The sequence below is a fragment of the Eschrichtius robustus genome, chromosome 2, assembly GCF_028021215.1.
Source record: "Eschrichtius robustus isolate mEscRob2 chromosome 2, mEscRob2.pri, whole genome shotgun sequence".
Taxonomy (NCBI): domain Eukaryota; kingdom Metazoa; phylum Chordata; class Mammalia; order Artiodactyla; family Eschrichtiidae; genus Eschrichtius; species Eschrichtius robustus.
Window position 1 is genome coordinate 116350033 of NC_090825.1, and position 25327 is coordinate 116375359.

General features: G+C 42.1%; 1 protein-coding gene across 5 annotated transcripts in view; it reads right to left on the reverse strand.

Moving 5' to 3' along the window:
- The window catches only part of SIL1 (SIL1 nucleotide exchange factor), a 307634-nt gene that overhangs the window by 84583 nt on the left and 197724 nt on the right, over positions 1-25327 (reverse strand). For all 5 annotated transcript variants that reach the window (XM_068535964.1, XM_068535967.1, XM_068535963.1 and 2 more), the window contains 2 exons: positions 9051-9171; positions 1704-1803 (listed from right to left, as the gene is read on the reverse strand). In XM_068535964.1, coding sequence (XP_068392065.1) covers positions 1704-1803; positions 9051-9171 — 221 coding nt within the window. The remainder of the gene's footprint in view (positions 1-1703; positions 1804-9050; positions 9172-25327) is intronic.

Below are 25327 nucleotides of genomic sequence, written 5' to 3' on the forward strand. Positions count from 1 at the left end.
TAAAAGCACATCCTGTACTTGCAAGTCACCATGCAAAGATTTTGTTTAAAGATTGATAAACAAAAAGTATTATGGTATCTGCAGCCAGGAGCTTGAGACATATAAGAAACTCCCCAGTCCACTTCAAGTGAATTTATTTGCCAGTCCCAATGCACTGGCAGGGAGCTGAGTCAGTCCAGGAAGGATACAAATGAAAATGAGAAAAAGACCCTAGGACCCAGCACCTCAGCGAAGGAGCTAACAACCTAAGTGCCACAGAAGTAAAGAAACAGTGTGGCAGCCATAGGTCAGAAGTGGCAGCTGACTCAAATCAGCTGGTACAGGGGTGTCATATTTGGCTACCATTATTGGGATCTCCCCTTGCATAGGGAAAGAATTACTTTTAATTGCAAAAAAACAGCAACTTAAAACTTAAATAATCTCTTGCTTTTACATTTAAAAAATATTTTCATAATATTCATACTTTTCTACACTAATTGAATTAGGGGATAAGAATGCCATTAAAGAGAGCAAAGAGAAGAGACAGAGGTGCAGTGGGTCTTCCATCCACAGAGAAAACATGGAACAGGGGCTAACTTTTATGTTCCCGTCTGCTCCATGTGGAGCTCATGGTGAGAGAATGAGTGGGAATGAGCCCAACCCCTGGTCACAGGAATACCAATCTCTGCTCCAGGCACCTAGGCATGCACTGCTCTCCTCTGCTGGCCTCACCTTCAGCAGGTAGGGGATTTGCTTTTCCTCACACCCCTCCACCCCCACAGTTAATACACCTGCAATGTGATATAATATTACGCATCACCTTCCTTTACCACAATTGCTGCCATCCTGCTACTCACCTTCTCATACCACATACACTCTCCATGTTGGGAGATGAGACTTTGGTAAGATGAGTAAAGACATGGAGACTTGGCCTGCATATTAACACCTCCTCCTGAGGTCCTCTCCAATACACACATGCACGCACACACACACACACAAGTCCATCTGTCTCAGAAATACTTGGCTCTGAAGGATTTGAGGGACCTAAAGCTTCCTCCACTAACACACAGGCTGTCAAGAACCTGGTGTTGCCTTTCCAAGATACTGCCAGAATTCTGGGGTGAGGGCAGAGAAATATAATACAAAGCAAAGGGGATTGTGAAGAGGAGAAGCGGGAGGGAGAACTCAGAAAGGTCTGCAAGGCAGCCATTGGAGGAGGTTCTTTCAAGGACAGGACTCAAGTGGAAATGTAAAAACTGATTTGCAACACTGTCTGGTTATCACATGAGCTCATGATCCATCTAAGAATAAGACTTCGTTCTGATAGGTCGGGATCCACGAGCCATCCCAGACATTAGAGGCATAACCAAGGGGCTGCAATTCTGCCTCTTTCTCCTTCTCATTCCCTTAGCTTATAAACATCCTCACTGATGTCTGTGGTAATGCAGAGTATAGCTCTCTCTGCTTTGTGCTTCAGTTTTCCCAAATATGTAATGGGAAGTTGGATCCTAACGTAAACGATGACAGAAAAGCTCCCAGCATTTTTTTTTAAGAGTCTGTAAAGGGTTACTTATTTGGCATTAACTTACTTGGCTCTTTAAATTATTTTATAATATTATTGTTATTATTATCCCATGTTCACTGCTAAAGCTTCAGGAGACAGTGATTCCCTTCAAGGCCATTCTGCAGGATGGTATGAACTCACTATAAACAACATCACAAACCTTGTCTTCCTTTGAACTCTCCATATCTGCCCCCTCCTTGAATTTTGCCAGTGCGCTCTTGAGGTCCTGAGATGTATAGGTATTGGTGTTGATGTCCAGCCTGTCCAAAGAGAAGTTGAGAGTCACAAGGGGGACACCATCTTTCCCAAGAAAGAAAACCCCTCTGGGTGGCTGGCACTCCAAGGCCAGCTAATCCAGGCCAGCTCTAACTCAGAGCACACTATCCTAACTTTGCCGTGGGTCAGCCAGAAGTCTAACAGGGTGATCTCACCTTGAAGCTAGAGGAGGAAAGAGCTGAAGATGGAGTCACTTCATGGAAGAGGAGAAAATGGCATGAGGCAGACAGAAGCCCACCATGGACAGAGAGCTCTCAGCCAGCTACTCGGGCAGAACAAGTCTAGAATGTCTGTGCAATGCTGCTCCCTCAGTACGTGCCAGAGTAAGACCTCCTGGAGGACAGTGGGCACAGACAGAGGAAATAACGTATACCCTATTTATATTCTTCTAGGAAAGAGACCAACAGGGACCTGAGCCCCGCAAGTGTGTGCCTGACCTGATTTGACAACTCAGTCTATCTTTACAAAAACAGGTTGGATAAATTCATACCCTTAAGACCAACCCCTGAGCACAGAGTACATGCAGGAGGTATGAGTCAACCTGACAAAGGAATGAGTTTGAGATACTGAGAACTAAAATCGAGGCCAGCCACCTTCCATAGCCAGCCTCCAAGGACAGGGGAGAAAGGAACCAATGTGGACATAATGTCAGGAACCTGGCAGAGACTAGAGTGGTATCCTCACAAAGAGCCCTGGAGCTGATCCAAGCCACAACAATTCATCTTGACTGGAGAGAAGGTATTCATGGGGTGAGGGGGTGGAAGGCAGGTTTTGCCACCAGCACTCACTTCAGTTCAGTGAACAGAGGTAAGAAAAAGAATGGTACATACAGACTAAGGGAAGTATAGAAAGTGGGCTGTGCATGACAAGACTGTCCAGCTGGCAGGGGAGGGGGTGGGAGGGGGAGGGAGGAATCCAGATATCCCTGGAGATATATCAGAGGCTGGGGAGGAAGGGGCTACTGGACCACTCTCTGTTCCAGGCGAGATGAGTGCATCAGTCTCATGGTCCAACATCCTAGCCAGCCTCAGGTCTCATGAGAGGTACTCACTCAGTCCTTGATTCATCCTAGAGACCCCTTAGGGCCCTCAGAAAAACACTTGACTTCTTTAAACCCCAGTCCTCCTAAACTAAATAGCTAATCACTCCCATTTACAGACCACTTAGCCATGTGTCAGGCACTGTGTTAACCCTTTAGAAGTAATATTTCATTCAAATCATTACCACAACCCTACAAGGTAGGAAAGAGAACCACTTTCCTGCCAGAGAATCACCCACTTCCAGCTGCATGAGGATGCCACTGCCCTGACCATTACCCCTAAGAGGGAGTTACGTATTTAGGGCTATAACTTGAGCAGATTATCTCCTCCTTCCTCCAATTCTTGGTCAGGATTAATCCCGTCATGTCTGTATATCTGTTTACTGCCTAAAGTCCCAGTCTCCAGGCTATCCATCATCACCCACTCTCAGCCCCAACTGCACACACACAAGTGTGCACATGTGTGGGTGCACACGTGTGTGTGCACATGCACAGGCACACATACAACTATCCTCAGCTGGTATTCTCACTTTATTCTTCACTGAGAAAAACAGATGTTATCAAGAACTCCCTCACCTTTCCATCATCCACTCTATACACCAACCTGCACCTAAATCTGTATTTTCTGCTTTCCCTACTATTGGAATGGATGACAGTGTCCCTGCCCCTGCTGAACTTAGGCTAGAGATCCCACTTGCCTTTTCAAAAGCTTTAACTCCCATAATCATACCACTCCCACCTGCCTGCATCATCAATTTTTCCTTTGACTGGATTATTCCCATCAGCATACCAACACTCCTTTGACTCCACAGTCTCTAATTATCATGCCATTTCCCTGCTCCTGTTCAGATTAAGTAACACTTTATGAACACATTGTCTTCATTCACCATCCACACCTCCTTGAATGCTATTTACATTGCCATATGCATTAACCTGGATTTTATTCCCACAACCCCACTAAAACTGCTCATCAAAATTCCCAGTAACTGATGGCCAAATCCAATGGACTCTTCACTAGTGCCATGTTCCTCAACCACTCAGCAGCATTTACACAGTTCACCCCTCCCTCCTTGAAACACTCTCCCTTCCTGGCTTCTTGTTTCCACGCTCTCCGGGTTCTTCCTCTTCCTTACTCCTTCTCTGTCTCTTCTTGCTGGTTCCTTATCGCCTACCTAAATCCTATGTGCTGGAACACCTCAGAGTTCAATCCTGGACAATCTTTTCTTCTCTATCTCTACCCTCTCACCTAGATATTTTAAAATATCTATCAGGCAGTGATGCCCAAATTTACATCTTTGACCCAAACCTCTTCTCTGAGTACCAGCCAGACTCCTGTACAACTACTGATATATCTTGGATCTCGGATGTTTAATGGCCACCCCAGACTTATTACATCTAAAACATAGGTCTTGATAGTTCTCCCCATAAAACTGTCCCTCTCTCAATCTTTTCTATTTCAATAAATAGTACCTTCAAGTACCTAGTTGTGCAAATCCCAAATGAGGCTTTACCCTGAGCCCCTAACCCCATCCTTTTTCCAACCCCTACGTCTAAATCGTAAGCAAGTCCTATTGCTGCTACCTCCAAATTAAATCTCCAATTCATCCACTCTCCTTCACACACTATAGACTAAGCCACCATTATGTTTTGCCTGATCCACTTAAATGACATTCTAATTGTCTCTGTGCATCTTTTTTTGTCCACCTTCAATCTATCCTCCATATACATAGCAACTAGAATGATCTTGCTAAACTACATTACATTAAATGACTCTCCCACCCCAAATCCTCCAATGGTTTTCCATTACAATTCTACTCAAATGAAGAACATTCAACATGCTCCTCAAAATTCCACATGATCTGGCCCCTCATACCTTCCCAATCTCATCTCATATTAGTCTTCTTCCTTCTCCTACCCTCTAGTCAACCTGATCATTTTCCTGTTTCTTGAACTTGACAAAGCCCTTTCCTTAACAAAGCCAGAAACTCTTCTTGTTTCTTCTGCCTGAAATGCTCTAACCATAAACCTATAAAACCAACCCCCTGCATGACTAAATGCCCCTCATTCTTCAGGTCTCAGTTCGAACATCTCTTTGAGAAGGCCTTCTCAAACCATCCTATCTACAGTTACCTCCCTCAGGGACTTATCACCTTATTTCTTCCCTAGTATTTATTATAATCTGTAATTACCTTACTTGCATACTTATTTCTCTCTTTTCCTATCTGCTAGCCTCAATAAAGCTAGCATCTTGTCTGTTTTGTTTACTACTGTATCTCCAGTGCCTGGCACATAGGCACTCAATAGGTCTTTTGTGAAATGAATGAATGGAGTAAGTAAATGGTCCTGTCCTTGGCCCACTCCCTTAACTACCATACCATATTATACCGTGGTAAATGCTCAACCCAAAATGAAACAACTTGGATGAAGTTTGTCCCTTATCCCTCTAAACATAAGAGGACGACTCAAATATCTGGTTGTTCCAAGGCAAAAAGAGAGATGTACTATGGAGAGATTGACAGGGATGCAGACTAAAACCAGTGGAGATGGCAATACCTAACACACAAAGAGGAAGAGGAAAACCTGCTGAGAGCCAACTATACACTGAACTCAGGTAGTGCCAAGAGAATCCTCTGGGACAAGTCAGAGTCAGGAGACCTCTCCCAGGCTTTAGAGCCCACAAGAACTGTAGCTCTAGGTAGCAGTGTGGCCAGTCACACAGCCAGCAGCTCTAATGGAGAAGCTGCCATGGATTAGGCTGAATGGACTATCCCCATCTCTCTCTAGCCAGTGGTTCCTTTCTTTTTTTTTAAATTTATTTCTTTTTATTTTTGGCTGCCTTAGGTCTTTGTTGCTGCGCGCGGGCTTTCTCTAGTTGCGGCAAGCGGGGGCTACTCTTCGTTGCGGCTCGCGGGCTTCTCATTGGATGGCTTCTCTTGTTGCGGAGCACGGGCTTTAGGCGGGTGGGCTTCAGTAGTTGTGGCACACGGGCTCAGTAGTTGTGGCTTGCGGGCTCTAGAGCACAGGCTCCAGAGTTGTGGCGCATGGGCTTAGTTGCTCCACGGCATGTGGGATCTTCCCAGACCAGGGTTCGAATCTGTGTCCCCTGCACTGGCAGGCAGATTCTTTTTTTTTTTTTTTTTTAATTTATTTATTTATTTATTTATTTATGGCTGTGTTGGGTCTTCGTTTCTGTGCGAGGGCTTTCTCTAGTTGCGGCAAGTGGGGGCCACTCTTCATCGCAGTGCGTGGGCCCCTCACTATTGCGGCCTCTCTTGTTGTGGAGCACAGGTTCCAGACGCGCAGGCTGAGTAATTGTGGCTCACGGGCCTAGTTGCTCCGTGGCATGTGGGATCTTCCCAGACCAGGGCTCGAACCCGTGTCCCCTGCATTGGCAGGCAGACTCTCGACCACTGAGCCACCAGGGAAGCCCTGGCAGGTGGATTCTTAACCACTGCGCCACCAGGGAAGTCCTAGCCAGTGGTTCTTAACTTTGTGGGATCACCAACTTCTTTGACAATCTGATGGAAAGCTGTGGATCTTGTTCCCCAAAACAGAATGAAGTCAATAAGCAAAATATTATAACAATTTTGAAAATTAGCCCTGCCCTTTGGCCTCTGTTCCCATTCCAGAACTAGAGAGGCAGGAAGACACTGTGAAGTGGAATTAAAGGAGCACAGGATGAGGTCCACTCCTTGAGAAGGAAGTCACCACCAAAGGCAACCAGAGACTCACTGAGCTCACAGCACTGAACACCCACACCACTTTGTCAACGTCTTTGGGCTTCTGTTCAGACAGGTTTGCTGCTGGCTATAAATGCTGAGAAGGAAGAAGACATGTCCAGCATATCCTGGAGGCCATTCCAGGGCAGAGCCCTCAGAAACATTCCAAAGGAGAAAAGCAAAGAGGCAGGAGTGGGGACGAATATTCTTCTCTTACGGTGTCTCTACTACAGACCACATGGATGGCTCTGCTTTCTAGTATAAAAAGACAGGAGCAACAGACAAAGCAATAAGTGCTCCTGCTAATGATCTATGGTCAGGTATTGGAGAAATCACTTCCCATAGTATTAAAACCAACAAATAAAAAGCTCCAAATTCATCAAGTTCCTAACTCAATATTCTTAAACCAGGAAAAAAATAGTCTTCTTATTCAGAAAATAAGACTTGGCTTAGATGTGAGAAAAGACTTCCTAAGTACTTTGAGACACTGAAAAATGTATGTATATGCATGCTAGGGATGGAGGGAGGTTGACAGGGGTTACGACAATGAGATTTGATTCTTTCTTCGACGGTTCTGAGAAAATAATCATCATATAACCTGGGTTAATCCAGGTTCAGGCCTATCTGGAGAATGGGGGAAAGTAAAGATCCTTCCCAGTTTGGGGTGACTATAAGGACGACAAATAGCTCCTTATCTATCATAATATAAAGTTGAATTTTCCAACAGTGAAAAATGCCCAAATCTGAATAAGCTACTTTGTGGGCTTGTGAGTGCCACATGGACAGGATGGATGACCTTTTGCCAGGTATATAAAAGAAAAGACTCAGGTAAAAATGGGGCTTCTAAGGTAACTTTCTGCCTCATATCTAACTGCAAAATATTGTTAAAATAATAAAAATCCAAGGACTGAGTAACACTAACACCACTCAATAATCCATGATTGATTCCCAATACTTACGTGAATAGGCATATCTCAGAGATATTGAGGTCACTGTTCCAGACCATCGCAATAAAGTGAATATTGCAATAAAGCAAGTCACATGAATTTTTTGGCTTCCCAGTGCACATAAGTTATGTTTACACTATACTGTAGTCTATTAAGTGTGCGCATTACGTCTAAAAAAAAAGTAGGTACCTTAATTAAAAGATACATGACAAAAAAACAATACAAACCAAAAAACCAATTACAATAGTAACTTCAAAGATCTATTCATCAAAGAACTAATCGCAGGATCACCATAACAAATATTAATGAAAAAGTTTGAAATATTGTGAAAATTACCAAAATGTGACACAGAGACATGAAGTGAGCAAATGCTGTTGGAAAAATGGTAGCAATAGACTTGCTCGACACAGGGTTACCACAAATCTTCAATTTGTAAAAAACGCAGTATCTGCAAACCGCAACAAAGTGAAGCACAATAAAACAAGATATGCTCGTATTAGAACAGGGACAGCAAACTATTTGTAATAATCAGATAATATTTTAGGCTTTGTAGGCCTTATGGGGTCATTTTCCCAACTACTCAACTCTGTCAGTGTAGCAAGAAATCAGCCATAGACAATACCTAAATGAGTGAGCATGGCTATGTTCCAATAAAACTTTATTTATGGACACCGGAATCTGAATTTCAAATAATTTTCAGTCATGAAATATTCTTCTTCTTCATTTTTTTTCAACCATTAAAAAATGTTAACAACAACCTAGCTTCTGGGTCATACAAAAAAAGGCAGTAGTCCCAATATTTTGCTGCAGGCCATAATTTGCTGGTCCTTGTGTTAGATACTTCATGGCTGGTATTTATACTGACCTATCAAGCTGCACAAGTCCAGCAGCCCCTGCAACCCCATGCCTCAACCTCCTTCTCCCTTACACAGGAAACAGCAAGCAAAAAAACTTGGTAATTCAAGGCAAAAAACAGAAAAATAGAGACTACGAATTGCCCAAAAGCAAATAATCTAAACTGATTATTAAAAAATAAGGCAACTCTTACCATTGGAGAACTTTTGAAAGCCTGTTTTAATATAGACTAACAAGAGGAAAAGTTGGTCTGAATTAAAGACTTCAAAATGCAATTTTATTGCTCACCAAGGAAGTATTACTGCAAAGCAGAAGGCTTAACAGGCTGTTTTAATGAATAGATGACTCATCTGTAATCAGTGCATTAACTGTTGGGATTCAAATGGGTACTCTTAAAGTACTGGGAAAAATGGCTTCATTTTTAAAGCAGGTTAAGCATTCCCCTACAGCCTTTTTTAAAGTATCAATTTGCTTTGCAAACTATTTCTTTCCAAAGACCGTAGAAGTAAACATCCATAAAACCCTGACAGATTTATCACAAATTCTAAGCTATTAAATTTCAAAAAATTTAAAGCCATGTGTATTTGGGTAAGAAACAACACATTGTCATTACTCTCAGTATTACAGGGTCAACGCTGTCAGTCTCCCAGTCCCTAGGGTTGACACTATACCTTTTGCCTTTTTTCAACACTTTCAAATTATTTCGAAGCTTGTCCTCATCTTGGAGTTTCACTTCTCTTGCCCCAGTCTGGAGATTCAGCCGCACATGGGATCCTGCAGGAACAGCATGACCTAAGAGCCAAGAAAAGAGGAGGCTTATGACATATACAGTACCTGGAGGGACACTGCATGTGAAAAATTCCTTCAAGCGAAGTGCATAGCACAAGTTATCTTGGAAAGATGAGGTAAACCCCGAGCATAAAAGAGTAATGATGTAGCAAGAATTCAAGTTTTCTCAATTCTGGCAGGATCATAGCAAACTCCAAGTTACACCAACCACTGTGCCTCCATCAGAGAACCAAGGAGCCGGGGAAACACCACTCCAAGACAAGCTGTTCTGTTCCTGCCATCCCACTTCAGCAGGGAGTTTCTATATCTTTGCCTAAGAATTCAAAGGGAACTTGAGTACCTGAGTGTATGTGTATAATGATCCACTTCTAACCTCAAACCCATCCAAAATGCCTCAAGGATTTTTAAAAAAGGTTATGTTCAGAGTAGAATGGGGAAACTTATCTCTGGGGAGGCTCCCTGAATTGGGGGTTAAATGATGCAAAAAGTGAGACCCAGACTGGGAATAAAGGGAATCCCAAATAGATGGTGCCCTTCGTGCAAAGACTCAGACACAGAAACTGACAGGCCGCATTCAGGAGGCAGGGAGCAGAAGACCTTGGGAAAAGTGGAAGGGCTGTGGAGGCTGCTGTCTTGATGTGCCACTGGAACCCCAGTTTGGGTAGGAGAATAAAGGTAATGGCTGAGGAAGTTGGTTCTGGGAAGAGATGAGGCCAAATACTGGCAAGAACAACAAGAAACTGGTAACTTCTATCCTATTCCTATGATCATGGGGCAAGAGGTAACTTCTTTTAGCATTAATTCCATCTCTAAGGGAGTTCCCTGGTGGTCCAGTGGTTAGGATTTGGTGATTTCCCTGCCGTGGCCCAGGTTCAATCCCCAGTCTGGGAACTGAGATTCCACAAGCCGCGTGGCAGAGCCAAGGGAAAAAAAAAAAAAATCCCATCTCCAAATGTATGAAAGGGAGAGATTATCTCACCTGGAGAGATCCAAAACCAACATAACAACAAGAGTATCTTCCCGGCTGAAGGCTAAGCAGGTCATCCTTGATTTTCCCTCTACTTTACACCCCATATACCCAATCTCCCAAATCTGGTGTTTCTCCTTCCATATGTCTTCTTTCTTCTTGAATGCATATCTTTCTCTCTGCCCTCCCCACCACTGCCCTTCTCTGAACCATAACCATCTCTCTTCTGGATACTGCCAAAGCCTTCTAACTGGCCTCTACTATCTCCTCTTACCTCCTAATCAAACTGTTCTTTACAATGAGTGATTTTTTTTTTTTTTTCAAAACACAAATCTGACTATGTTATTCCCCTGCCTTGAACCTTTTGATGGCTTCCTACTGTTCTTAAAGATGAAAATCTTCATGCTGGTCAATGAGGCCCTTTTTAGTATCTAGCTCCTTGCCTGCCTCTTCAAACTTGTCCACTCCTCATTCCCCATGTTCTAGGCCACACTGGCCTTCTTCCATTCCATGAAAGGAACCATGCTCCCTCCTACAACAGGGTCATTCCACCTGCTGTTCCCTTCGCCCAGAATGCTCCTTCCAACCCCAGCCTCCATCTCTTCATCCTTCCAATCCCAGCTAAGAGTCGCTTCCTCTCTGAGAGGCATCCTCTATTTCCCCAGACCAGATCTGGCTTCCCCCTAAAGGCTTTCACAAAACACCATGACCCTTTTTCTTTCTCTTTCTTTCTTTCTTTTTTTTTTTTTTGACCACCCCATGCAGCTTGCAGGATCTTAGTTCCCCAACCAGGGATTGAACCCGGGTCCACGGCAGTGAAAGCACCTAGTCCTAACCACTGGACCGCCAGGGAACTCCCTGCCATGACCCTTTTTCTTAATAATACTTACCACAATCAATAGTTATATGTTAGTTTTTTATTTATCTGGCTAATATAAATGCTCAGGGTCTATCACATATCTTCAGGGTCTATCACATATGCAAGCATATAGTAAACCCTCAATAATTATATATTAAGTGAAAAATCAAAAATGGAAGAGAGAAAATCCTGGCTTATCTAGAGGTGTGTGGAAATGCCAACAAGGATTTTCACTAGGACAAGTAGATTCATAATAATTCATAATAATTAGTAGTCATAGTTATTTTTAGTAGTAATTGTACTAATAACAGTAATAATAATAATAATAATATCTTGAATTTTCAGACTTTTGAAATTAGAAATAAAAAAGAGAAAAAGTACATGACTTTAAAAGTTTCAGAACACAACAGGTTAGACTGTGCTAAGCTGGCCAAGGAAAAGACTAGGATCTTATGTGAATCCATTTATTTTATTTGGGGAAAATTCCAAAATTACTCCCTTCACATAAACCACCACAGGGGGCAAGAGCAACCACAATAACATTAACTTAAAATACAGGTTACGCTCATTTAAAATACATGAAACCAGCCACGGCAGCAGTGGCAGAGGCAACAGAAAACACAGTATTTCAAATATTTCCACTCCACTGGGAAAAAGGCCAAGTTAGAGAGTGTGATCTGACCTGCTTCCTTCTAGGGCCTCTCTGAAGGGACCAGAACACTGGAGAAGAACAGAACAGAGGCAAAAAGTCACCAGATACATGCAGGGATTGGGAGGTAGAGGGGAAGGGGACAAGCAGAAAATAAGACAGGAATCCAGAAAGGCAAATAGGCCTGCAAAGCCTGCAGTGTCTATCTCCCTAACCCTGGCTCCCTGAGGCGGAAAAAAATAGGTGGTAGACTGCATCATTGTCACCAGTTCTGTTCCATCCACCCCCTTTACCATGTGACCTCACAGTCCCTCCTACTAGTAGTAGAGTGTACTTTCCCAACCTTTGACTTTGGACTTGGCCTGTGACGTGCTTTAGCCAGCAAGATGTTAGCAAATGTGCCACAGAGGTTTGAAATGTGCTTGTGTGTTTGGCTTGTCTCTTGGAATTGTGTATCACTGTGAGAAGAACATGCTCTACTAGCATTCTGATCCAAGAAGGATGAGAGACCCATGGAGCAGATCTGGACCCAAAGTGCAGATTGGAGATGAACCCAGCTGAGCCCAACCACGGTCAGCCAAGTCTAGCCTATCTGCAGACATGTGAACAAGAATAAATGACTGGATACCTTTTTTAACTTTTTACTTTGAACTACCTTTAAACGTACACTTGCAAAAATAGTATAGAGAGTTTCCATATATCACTTACACAGCTTTTCCCAATGTTAATATCTTATATAGCCATAGACAGTTACTGGGAAATTAATACCAGTAACCAAACTAAAGATCCTTTTCAAACCTTACCAGTGTTTCCACTAAGGTCGTTTTTTGTTCCAGGATCCCATATGGCCTTCGGTTGTTATTTCTCCCTAGTTTCCTGCACTCTACAACCGTTCCTCAGTCTTCCCTTGTCTTTCATGACCCTGATACCCTCAAGAAATAAATACATATCAGTTATTCAGGAATGTCTGGTTCTTGTCATGATTAAACTCAAATCATGCCACCTTGACAGAATAACAACAGAAATTATGTCATGCTCTTCTCAGTGCATCATATCAAAAGGTTCGTGATGTCAACATGTCTTATACTGGTGATATTGGTCTTGATCAACTAACAAAAGTAATCTATACTGAGCTTTTCCACTGTGGTAAACAAAAATCATGGCAAACTACCAAACTGTAGAAAACAGTCTGGCAGTTTCTCAAAATGTTAAGACAAAGAGCTACCATATGAACCCAGCAATTCTTCACCTAGGTGTATTCACGAGAGAACTAAAAACATATGTTCACACAAAAACTTGTACATGAATGTTCACTGTAGCATTATTTATAATAGCCAAAATGTGGCAACAACCCAAATGTCCATCAACTCTGAGAAATGAACAAACAAAATGTGGTCTATCCATTCAGCAGAATACTATTCAGCCACTAAAAGGAATGAAATACTTCAAATCATTAAACTGTATCTCAATAAAACTGGAATAAATAAATAAATAAAATACACAGTAACTTAAAAAAAAGGAATGAAACACTGATATATACTATAACACGGACGAACTTTGAATGCATTAAACTAACTGAAAGAAGACAGATACAAAAAGTCACATATTATATGATTCCTTTCATATGAAATGTCCTGAATAGGCAAATCAACAGACATAGTAAATTAATGGTTGTCAGGGGCTAGGGGAAGGGAGGAATGGGGAATGACCACTAATAAGCATTGTTTCTTTTTGGGGTGATGAAAATATGGTGATGGTTACACAATACTGTGTGTATACTAAAAATCCCTGAATTGTTTAAAAAAAAAATCATGGGGGAAATATTCTGAGATTATACAAATCCTCTTTTTCCTCAAACCTTTGCACACCATTAGAGGGATCCGTTTGCGACAATTACCACTGTGGAGATGGTCTAATAGCAATTTTCTACTCCCCTCCTTCCTTACACATTTATTAATTGAAATTTCACTACAAGGAAAAACTGTTGCTCCTCCATCTACTTATTTACTTTTCTTATCTCATTTTTTTAATCAGTCATCAATTTTATACACATCAGTGTATACATGTCAATCCCAATCGCCCAATTCAGCAAATTATTTACTTTATCAATATGTTCTCATGGATATTTTATTCTATGAGTTATAATCCAATATTATCATTATTTTGTTGCTCAAATTATTTCAGCTTTGGCAACTAGGAGCTCCTTCAGGTTAGCTCTTGTGTTCCTTTGGTGAGTCCCTTTCCCCCATCATTTTCTTTTTTCAAGTACTTCCTTACTTTCTGGATCCATAAGATGCTCCAAGTTTATCTTGCATTTTCCTTTTCCCAGCCCTGGAATCAACCATTTTTCAAGGAGTCCTAGTTTTTTATTGAAGAACAGTGTTTAGAAACCATGATCTGCATGATAGGTGTGCTCATTACTACTAGGTTGTCATTGCTTCTGGGCTCTCTCTGGGTCAGAGATAAGAAATTTATATGTGTGTATACATATACATATATACATCTGTATTTCTACATCTATTTGTCTGTGGACATCTTAAAAACTACAAGTTTATACTGATACCTCAGATTCCAATCAGCCCCACAGGGTTCATCTCCCCCATTTCCTTATATGCAACTTCTTTCTCCAATAGTGAGAAAACTGGTTCTTTTTACCTGCAATATTATATTTATTGTTCAATACTAGTACACATAAAAAGTAGTTTCAAAATTGCTAACCCATACCCCTGTGAGAAACACATTTGACAAACTACATTACAACATTTATATACAGCTCCTTTGTCTTTAATTTTACAGTATCTAGTCAAAGTATCATTTCACAAGGTCACTTAGGTTAGTTCCATTCTTCCCTACCCCCATCAGTATGATTATGTTATCAATTTGGTTCATTTGTTAGCGTCTGTGTTCCACTTTGTTGTTTCCATTCCTCCACATCCTGGTTGGTTCAATTTTTTATTTGGGGGCATCTGAAGGGTACGTGAACTATTGCTACGGTTCTAAGAGTCAAAGCTATACAAAGAGAAATTACTGTTGTTTTAAAGCTGAGTTTTGAGTGGTTTGTTTATTGTGGCAATTCATTCCAGTGGTCCCGGAACAAGGAATTTAAAAGTGTCCAATATAAAAAAGAGTTCTTTTTTTCTGAAATTACATCATTTCTATCTTTTTAGTGTTAAAATGTCCTTTTATAAAATGAGATAATGATGATGGTGGATGACAGTGGGTTGTTTCTATGTTAAGGCCCTTAACTCAGCAAAGTAAAGAAATTGGCCTTTGGTTCCCCGAACTTTCTTTTAAAGTTTTCTGGTCCATGAAACACCATAGTCTAGAAACCACCCATCTATTCTACCAACTTCCCTAGGACGTTTGAGAATTATTCCCATGGTACACTTTAAATGACTGAATTTTATGGTATATAAATTTTATCTCAATAAAGTTGTTTTAAAAATTCATTTCTTTGGATAAAGCAGTACTTCTCCTTTTGAATCCTGGGACAGCAATTAGGCTATCAGATATAGTACAAGGTGACAGCAAGTATTCCTAGGGGCCAAGAAAAACCTAAGTTCAGAGCCTAAACACAAACCCAGAAGGACAGTTCTGGGTAGGGTAGAAAGAAGAAAATGAGCCTAGAAAGCCTGAGGCCATCAAACACCTAGGCAAGAGGAATACTGGTAGAAGGGCAGGTAAGAAATATTGATCCAAGATGCAGAAGCCAATTCAAATGCCCATGGGAGGCAGGCAAATAAGAGAGATGAGGAAGGCCATCTGTAAGACAACAGGGAGTGGTGAGGGCTGAGAAAAAAATGCCCCCTCTGAAAGCATTCAAATTTTAAAATACAAAAGCTAAACAAAACATATCTATATATGGAATTCAGCCCACAGCCAATTTGTGACTACTGGAAAAGATGTTTCACCTACTGACAAATCTTGCCTGACCCAGTATTTGTCCCAACTCACCCAAGTGCCCAGTGATTAGAAACTTAACCCTCCTGGGCTCAGAGTGGCAGCGTCCTCCTTGGGTAGTGCCCACAATGAGCCTGCTGTGCAGTCTGACTGCCCTGCTTCAGTGGAGACAGGGCCAATTGAGATGGATGCCACAGTGCCCTGGTTTCTGCGTTGGCATCAGATGCCTCGGGAGTTATATGTCTTTGGGAGGTGTCTCTGTAGGCTTCTGCCTGGAAACCTCCCCCTCCAGGGACTTCTAGGCTCTTTCAAGTCAAACCTGGACACAATGGCAGAAAATCAAGGGCTGCCGCGGCACAGCCTGCTCAGATGAGAGCTGGCCATGCGATCATGAGCACTGGAACTCTGCTACCCACTCAGCTCTTTCTTTGAGGGCCAGGTAAATTCCTTTTTATTTTTTAATCTTCATGCCCTTATGTGTCCAACGACAAGAATCTATCGTGTCTGCTTTCACTAATGTGTTAGATTGTCGTGAAGAATAAATGAGAAAACGCTGTGTCAGTGCTCAGAAGAAGTTCAAAGTGCTTCAGGAAACACAGCCCCAAAAAGGTTAAATGTCAACCAGAATGAAACAAAGACATTTTATTTATCAAGTCCTGTAGGTATGTGTTAACAAGAGTAAAAATTCCCAATTATGCCGAGTTTCTAAAGGGCAGGGGCCAATTACTTGTGCCCACAGCTCAGGCTCAACTCCAGGCACACAGTAGGCCACCAGAAAGGTCAGCTTGAATGCCAGCCCCCTGGCCCCCACTTCCAAGACCAGAAAGAATAGGAGGAATATGGGACAGGAAGCAATGCCACTCACCTCCAAGCTCCTAACCAGGGCTGGTCAGAGCTGAGACTTTAGTCTCAGCCAAGCGCAGTTGCCATGGCTACCACAGCCCTATCCTCCTGCTTTTTTATTCAAAAACCCCAAACAAGTCCTGGCAAGATCCCTGCCTCACACAAATGAGCATCTATCTTGTCTCCAAGGCAGGACTTGAACTGAACCAGTAACAAAAAAATGTGCACAAACCTCTCTAGGGTGCTGAACCCTGAACCAATGTTTAATGTTTTTTGAAGGGAAACACAAATGGAGATCTTTTTTGTAAGCAGCAAAACACAGATTGAACCAGTCTGTATTGTCATTATATTTATGCATTTTCTAAAAGGACTAAACAATGGCAAAATGAGAAAAAATAAAAATATTCTCCAAACTGATTTTTTACTCTGCTGCATAATCTACAGTCTGGGCAGGGCCTTAGAAGAGTTCTCTGGCATGGCTTCTAAGCAAGGGTAGAAATCCATCACCTGCATTAAAGCCCTTCAGATCAAGAGACTCCACAGTCTTCCTCTGGGAACAGCTATCCTGATAGCTCCCACCACATTCCAGAACTACCCTCCAAAATTTTATCTGCTGTGACCTAACCAATGTCTCCTTTCCAGTTCTCAAGGAGGACAGACGACAGCTGGGCACCAACCTCTGTACACAGAATTCACAACAGCAGTGCTCTTCAAGTGCAAGGACTAGCAATGCTACTTGGAAGATTTCCTCTGTTACAGTTGGAGAGGTACTCTGAACAGCCATCAGGACAAAGGCTCAAAGTAACCATATCCAGGACACGGTGAGCCTCTTTCCACAACTGGCTAGTCAACAAGCATTTACTGAGGATTAGGTAAGAGCCTGCCTGCTGTATTCTAGGCATTCCTTCTACCACACCTTACTGTGTACCCACTGAAGAAAGCCACCTGCTGTGTTGGGCACTGGGAAAGATACCACATTAACAAAACCAATAGCTGTCACTGAGGAATATGAAGTAAACGAGGAAGAGGGGTAACAACATTTAGAGTCCCAAGTCCAGAGAACAGCTTTCAGGCAAGCAAAGAAGTGGGCATAATCAGGGGACAATGAGTAACTCCATTTGAAACTCAGCATATAACAGAAAGAGAAGGAGCAAAGAGGCTAGTTAGAAAGCTATTATACTTGACCTAATCAGATATAATCAAGCCTGAATGAGGGGAATGGGTAGGGAATGGGAAGAGTGAGACGGAGTAAGGGACGACAGTATTTTGACCAGAAAAACTTAGGAATTCTATCTGACAGGGGTCAGTCCTCCTTCCCTCAAAAGCACCAGACCTTTAAGCATGTGCAGTGACTCCTCGCACCAGCCCAGGAGACCTGTCAGAGCCCCACAATTTAGTGAATCCACGGGTAAAGGAGAACAGGGGAGAAGGGACAGAGGGGGTACTTTCACCCAGAGACTCAGGATGGGTATCCCACACCTGTTTCCTAGCCCACTGATTGCCTCTGTTCCCCTTTTATCTCTACCCTCAATGTGTTCCATGTTCCTCTTTAGCTCAGAAGAAGACCCAGTGAGACTAACAGATATAGCACAGCCCCTTAATCAGAGCACTTGAGCTTTTACATCCATGCTGGGAACTGGTTTTCAATAACCCTATTGATTGCTATAGGCTACTAGTTCCTGCCATTTCTTTTTTTAGAGATATAGTCCCCACCCACACCCTACTCTCTCAACCCTACAAAATGTTGACTATATTCAGATTTCAATCCATTTTCAATTGTGCATACATGTATCTGCTGGGGATGAGGAGACGGGGGAAAGACGTGAGAAAACTAGAGGGATTTCCCTGGTGGTCCAGTAGTTAAGAATCCATCTTCCAATGCAGGGGACGTGGGTTCGATCCCTGCTCAGGGAACTAAGATCCCACATGTCACGGGGCAACTAAGCCCGTGCGCCACAACGAGAGATCCTGTGTGCCGCAACCACAGAGCCCACACGCCACAACTACAGAACCCACACGCTCTGGAGCCTGCGTGCCACAACTAGAGAGAAGCCCGTGCACCACAACTACTGAGCCCGTGCACCGCAACAAAGAGCCTGCGTGCCACAACAAAGACCTGACGCAGCCATAAGTAAATAAACGAATGAATGAATGAATGAAAAGAAAATTAGAAGAGGAAAGGAATCATTAAGAGACCAAAGGCCAGGCAGTTCTTCCAGCTCTCTAATCCCACTTAGGAATTATTGAGTCAAATAAAACCACATTTTGAAAAGTCTCACTACAATTGAAGTTAACCATAAGATACTGGCAATGAGTTTCACTTAATAATGAGGAGGGGAAAAACAGCAATTGGGAGTGAAGGAGTTAAATGTGCCCCTTTCCCAGGGGTCAGGGACCTTAGTTCCACTACAGCTCATTTTCTGGAGAAGACTCGGGGATTCCAGAGTGCCTGCATTTCCCACCCAGGCACAATTTCATTAGCAGCTCATTAGCAAGAGTGGCAACCATTTCTGACTCTTGTTTTTCATAATATTTATTGGTTAATTGACACTTTGAACACAAGTTGACTGAGAACCAAATGAAAGTGCTAAAACCATTCATTAGTCAAATTTAAAACACAAAGATTGTATTCTAAACAAACCCTTTGTTCTCATTTATTTTCCTCAAACAGAAGTCATAATTTAATAAGAGGGCTAAGAAAGCAAAGTGCCAAGATATTGTGCCGTAATTTTTTAATAAATTTATTTATTTTATTATTTTTTTTTATTTTTGGCTGTGTTGGGTCTTCGTTTCTGTGCGAGGGCTTTCTCTAGTTGCGGCGAGCGGGGGCCACTCTTCATTGTGGTGTGCGGGCCTCTCACTGTCGTGGCCTCTCTTGTTGCAGAGCACAGGCTCCAGACGCGCAGGCTAAGTAGCTGTGGCTCACAGGCCCAGTTGCTCCGCGGCATGTGGGATCTTCCCAGACCAGGGCTCGAACCCGTGTCCCCTGCATTGGCAGGCAGATTCTCAACCACTGCACCACCAGGGAAGCCCGTGCCGTAATTTTTAATCCTTTTTTTCCTACCACATCAGTCCCCAGGGTTCCTGACATCATAATTGGCTGTTTGTTCTCTTTTACAGCACCTGTTACCTCCACAGCCAAACGTAGTTCTGTGAATTATTTCAAAACAGTACCAGCTACTCCTGACCTCTGCAATTTCCCCAGTACCTGATTCAAAAGCCCCTCAGTTTGGATGCTCCCTGCAGTGGAAAGAGAGGAAATCCATAAGTATGAGGGGAGCAAAATTCCTAGGGCCAAATTTCTCTCTAGATAAGTTCTAAAGGATGGGACTCAACTCCCTTCCTTTTTGAGGGAGAGGGGCAGAATACAAACCAGAAGGGGAAAAGATGCAAATGGAGCAATAGATACAGTGTAGAGAAGGCAGTCAAGGAAACAACTGGTCCCAAGTCCTTGCCCCTGCATTGTGAGAGGGCCTCCCTTAAATGTAGGCAACATGGACAACAAAATGAGGTTAGTTACCTGAGCCTTCTTTCAGCTATCAAAATGTAATGACAATCCCAACTTGTTGTCTCTTAAAGTTTTGGATCATGAGTATTAAGAGACCTACTAAGCAGTGCTGTGCTTTGCTTTCTTCACCTGCACTGCTAGTCTCACCAGAAGGAGCTACAGCCTCTAGCACTTGGGTGACCTGGGCAGTTATCCAGTCCAGTGGTAGAGGGCACAGGCTAAGGAAGACCCAGGTTCCAGGTCCAGTTCTACCACTTAATAGCTTTGAGACCTTGGGAAAATAAGCTCTGTGGCCCATGTACAGAACGGGGCTTAGAGTACTCACTTCATAGAGTTCACAGAGTTCCCCGTGAGGAATAAGAGATAATGCAAGTGGGATGCTTAGGGTTCATCCAGAGTACTCTCAACAATGGTGTTTGCTGGACTCTTGTCTCTCTCTGACTTGTTCAGTCTTCCCAGCTATGGGACGGGGACCATTACAGATGGTTAGACTGAGTGTTAACAAGCTCTCAGTACGTACTTAATTGAGTTCTGTAGAGGATAAGTGAGTACATGATTTTTGTAGAATTTTCATGTCAGACTGCCTCATTAAGGCTGCATGAAGTTCAATACAATGAAGCCTACAGGGCATCCAAATTGAGAGGGCAGCCAGTTAAACCAGGCTTCTACCACACTGAAAAGATGCACTACAGCCTTCCTTGGCTGGGGCCAGCAGTAGGCCAACCAAACCCATTTAAGATGGAGCGGTCCTACCTATCCTATTCCCCAAGTCAGAACAGAAATCAGAGGCCATAACCAGCAGCATGACTTAAGCAAACGTGGGGAGGATTTAAATGAGAACAACTGCCAAGCCAGCAACAAGGGAAAAGTTTCAGGTTTCCCGATAAACTTAATTCAAACACAGGCTCAAGCCAATTTTGTAACAATGCACCATAAGGCTTATAAAAGCAGATGCCCTGCTCTGGCTTCATGTTCCTAGGGGGACAGTGCTTGCAGGTGCCCACCCAAGCATGGGTGAGAGCCCTGGATGTTCCAGGCCACTGGGCACAAGGTTGGCGCTTCAGCAAACCTGCTACTATGTACACTTCTGACAAGCAGCCTGCTTCATACTTCCAACCCGTCGTCACAACAGCTGATGCTGCCCCCAGCTGTGCCTCCCCACAATGCTCCCAATCCTAAGCACTTAATGTTAACTCTGCAACTGTCACTTGATTATATACACTCTACCTGCTATACACTCTGAAGTCCCCTACAAGTACACAGGCAGTGCCTGCAAGTTCTGGCCTTGGTGCTTACTACCATTCATGAGTGGATTCACTCCCTACTGAGTGCTTCTGGTCTGGATCCCTTTTGATAGAAATCACCTCACAAAAAGCCATTGCCAAGACACCCTCTTTCCACCTGCCATTTCAAATTTATGAGAGAAGGCAAACCCTTCAGAATTCCATGGACACCAGCATCGTGAGCTAGAAGGAACCTTAGGAGATCGTGAGACCTAATCTCCACTGGAAAGATACATGATCCCTCCTTGTGCCATGCCTCCTGCCATTGCAGCCTGGCGAAGCATCCCCAAGGACAATTCTGTTGGCACTCTCCTTAAAACCTTCAGTGGTTTCTTTGCTACCCTCCCAAGTACCAATACTCCTGCTGGTGTTCAGATCCACCTAATACAGCAAAGTCCCTGCCTAATAGTCTCTGCCTTATCTCCCCTCATTCACAAATACCCCATCCTCTGGCCAAACTCACCCACACTTTCTTTGGTCCTTGATACTGCCTCTTTACTTGCTTTTACTCTGTCAAATTAAAATCCATTTTTTAACGGCCTAACTCAAACAATTCTATGCAGCTTTATACATTGTCTTCCCTTCCTTTCAACCTTGAGTGTCTTGCTTATTCCTCTCAAATGGCACTTCCTCTATTCATTTTTTCTTACTCAATTGGGTTCTTTGATACTCATTCAACAGATATTTACTAATCACCTACAGTATGCCAGGTTTTAGGGAAATCAAGGATGAGACATGGCCTCTCTACACTTAAGGAAATCTCTGGTCTGGTGAGGGAAGCAAATCCATAGAAATATGATACTTGTCAAATTTTCCCCAGTAGGTTAAATTCTCCTTGAAGTCAGGACATCTTTATATTCCTACAGTGCTAAACAGAGTGTCTGGTAGTAAATGTCCACTGTGTGTATGTTCCAAAACAAAGGTAAGTTAGCTTTATGGGAAGAAAAGCAAATAATTTCCTCTTTCTGAAATGTGGGGCAAAGGGATGTATTGCTGCAAAGACAGTCTTTAACATGGGATCATGGGAAAATAAAACCTAATTTAATAAATACAATACATATTTTAAAATGTGTTTTAATTCCACAGTATCATTCCTCAACCCACAAGTTAAACGAGATAGAGGTACAAAAACTAAGAATTGCACAAAGAGGGACTTCCCTGGCATTCCAGTGGTTAAGACTCCACGCTTCCACTGCAGGGGCACAGGTTCCATCCCTGGTCGGGGAACCAAGATCCCGCATGCCGCGCAGTGCGGCCAAAAAAAAAAAAAGAATTACAGAAACAGAGAGCAAGAGATCAAAACAGAATGAGAGACCTACACTGTTGGTGGGACTATAAGCTGGTACAGCCACTATGTAAAACAGTATGGAGGTTCCTCAAAAAACTAAAAATATAGTTGCCATATGATCCAGCAGTCCCACTCCTGGGCATATACCCAGACAAAACTATAATTCAAAAAGATACATGCACCCTTATGTTCATAGCAGCACTATTCACAGCAGCCAAGATATGGAAGCAACCTATATGTCCATCAACAGATGAATGGATAAAGAAGATTTGGTATACACACACACACACACACACACACACACACACACACACACACTGGAATACTACTCAGCCATAAAAAAGAATGAAATAATGCCATGTGCAACAACATGGATGAAACTAGAGATCATCATACTAAGTGAAGTAAGTCAAAAAGAGAATGACAAATACCATATGATATCACTTATATGTGGAATCTAAAATATGATACAAATGAACTTATGTACAAAACAGAAACAGACTCACAGACATAGAGAACAGACTTGTAGTTGCCAAGGGAGAGGGAGTTTGGGGTTAGCAGATGCAAACTATTGTATATAAAATGAATAAACAGCAAGATCCTACTGTATGGCACAGGGAACTATATTCAATATCCTGTGATAAACCATAATGGAAAAGAATATGAAAAAGAATGTACACATATGTATAACTGAATCACTTTGCTGTACAGCAGAAATTAACACAACATTGTAAAGCAACTATACTTCAATTAAAAAAATTTTTTAAAGAAAAAAAATGAATGAGTAACCAACAACAATTAAAAAAAAACAGAATGAGAGAGAAGCATGGTTGAGCTCTTAACGGTTAGTAAACCACACACATCAGACTTCACTGTGGACTTCAGAGTATTATCACCTCTGATTACAGGCTTTGGTGGACGAACTATTGGTCGTAGCTCTACAACTGCTCTTTATCCTTAAACTTTCAAGTATTCCCAAGTCCACCAAACAGAAGCAAAAGAGATCTGGTGGCTAGGAAGGCAACAAGAACTGTGTCACCTGAGGACAGTTGGTGAAGACTCTAAAATTGTATGTGAAATATTTAAGTATACAATTACATTTTTCTGAGAAGGTTTATAGCTTTTACCAGTTTCTTAAAGAGGTCTGTAAATCACTCTCCCAACACACATATAAACATGCATACCTTGGAGAGCCTGTAGGCCAATACTGGGAAGGCTACACAGCAACAGGCATTCTAATACACTGTAGGTAAAGATACAAATCAGTGCAATGTTTTTGGTCATCTGGTAATACCTATTAAAACTGTAAATGTTCATTTCATTTGACCCAGCAGATTCCACTTGTAGGAATGTATCCAATAGAGACATTCACCTAAGTACACAACTGATATATTGATAGAACGTTCATAACAGCATTTTAATAATTGCAAATGAGAAACAATACAAAATGTCCATCAGTAAGGGATTTACTACACAATGCACTTTATGCCTTCAATGGAACACAATAGTCTCCAATAAGGAGGAGGGAGAATTATACTGACATAAAAAGATGACTAAAACTAAACAAAAAGAACAAGCTACAAATACATGATTTCATCTTTCTTTTTAAAGAACATATATGTTAATGTGGCAGCAATACAGTTTTTAATCTATCCAAATCCTCACATTAAAACAGTGACTAGATAGCAAAACCAACCCTATAAGCAACATTTGTATCAAAACAAAGTGAAAAGACGCCTACAAATCCCCAAACAGAAGCGAAGCAGGTGAAGACAAATCACCAAATCTGCATGGTATCAGTCTCTGTATGGGAGGACACAGGAAGCAATGGCGTGTCTGACAAACTTGAAAAAGGAAAACCCCAAAGCAGTCAATAGGTATTCACACACACACACACACACGCACACACACACACACAAAATAGGCCAGTGGGAGAAGAGCAGTTGAACCTAGGAGGGATTTTTCCCAGTCTAATAGTAGGCAAGTACAAGAAACCTGGTGGTAAATTCTCAAGGGGCTAGAGCAATCAAGCCCCACTGAACTCTCAAATTTAATCAACCAGTGCTCCCTATTAGGACAGGGAGACACTGAGAAGACACTTCTAGAAGAGAAATCAAAAGCAGAACTGGAACAATAGCAATACAGGAAAGAGAAGATCCAGATAAAAGTGCTGGAAGAAAACAGAGCCAGGAATCCTCATAGAGCAAGCTGCCATGTTGAAAACAACAGAAAGGGGAGCACTGCGAATTTTTTTTTAAAAGATAATTAAAGCCATGCTTCTTTTCTAATTTTCTAAGAAATCTAATTTCACATAAAAATGACCTGAAAAAAGTAATGAGCTCAAATCCTATACAATAACATTATTATAAGAAAGAAAAACAGAATAAGGAGAGGAATAACATCCCTATGGATAATGAAAGCAAGCCAGAAAAACATGCCATGAACAGATCAGAACTGCAACTTCCTATTTCAAAATGAGCTAAACACATGTTTTTGATGATACAAGATATTCAAGAATAAAAATAAGATGAGGTACCAGAACTCAATGAAAGTTAGAAATAAAAGAATAATCACAACAAAAAATGCCTTAAAATAAGTAGAAGGTGAAAGGAGAAAAATTTGAAAAACCAAAATTGAAGGAAAAAAAGTAAAATTTATCAGAAACCGACAAATAAAGACAGACAAAAAAGATCCAACATTAAAGAAGAAAACCAAAAAAAGGAAAGAGAATACCAAAAACTGTAATTCAAGAAAAATTTCCCCTAGGGCATTCCCTGGTGGTCCACCAGTTACGACTCCACGCTCCCAGTGCAGGGGACCCAGTTTGAGCCCTGGTCAGGGACCTAGATCCTACATGCTGCA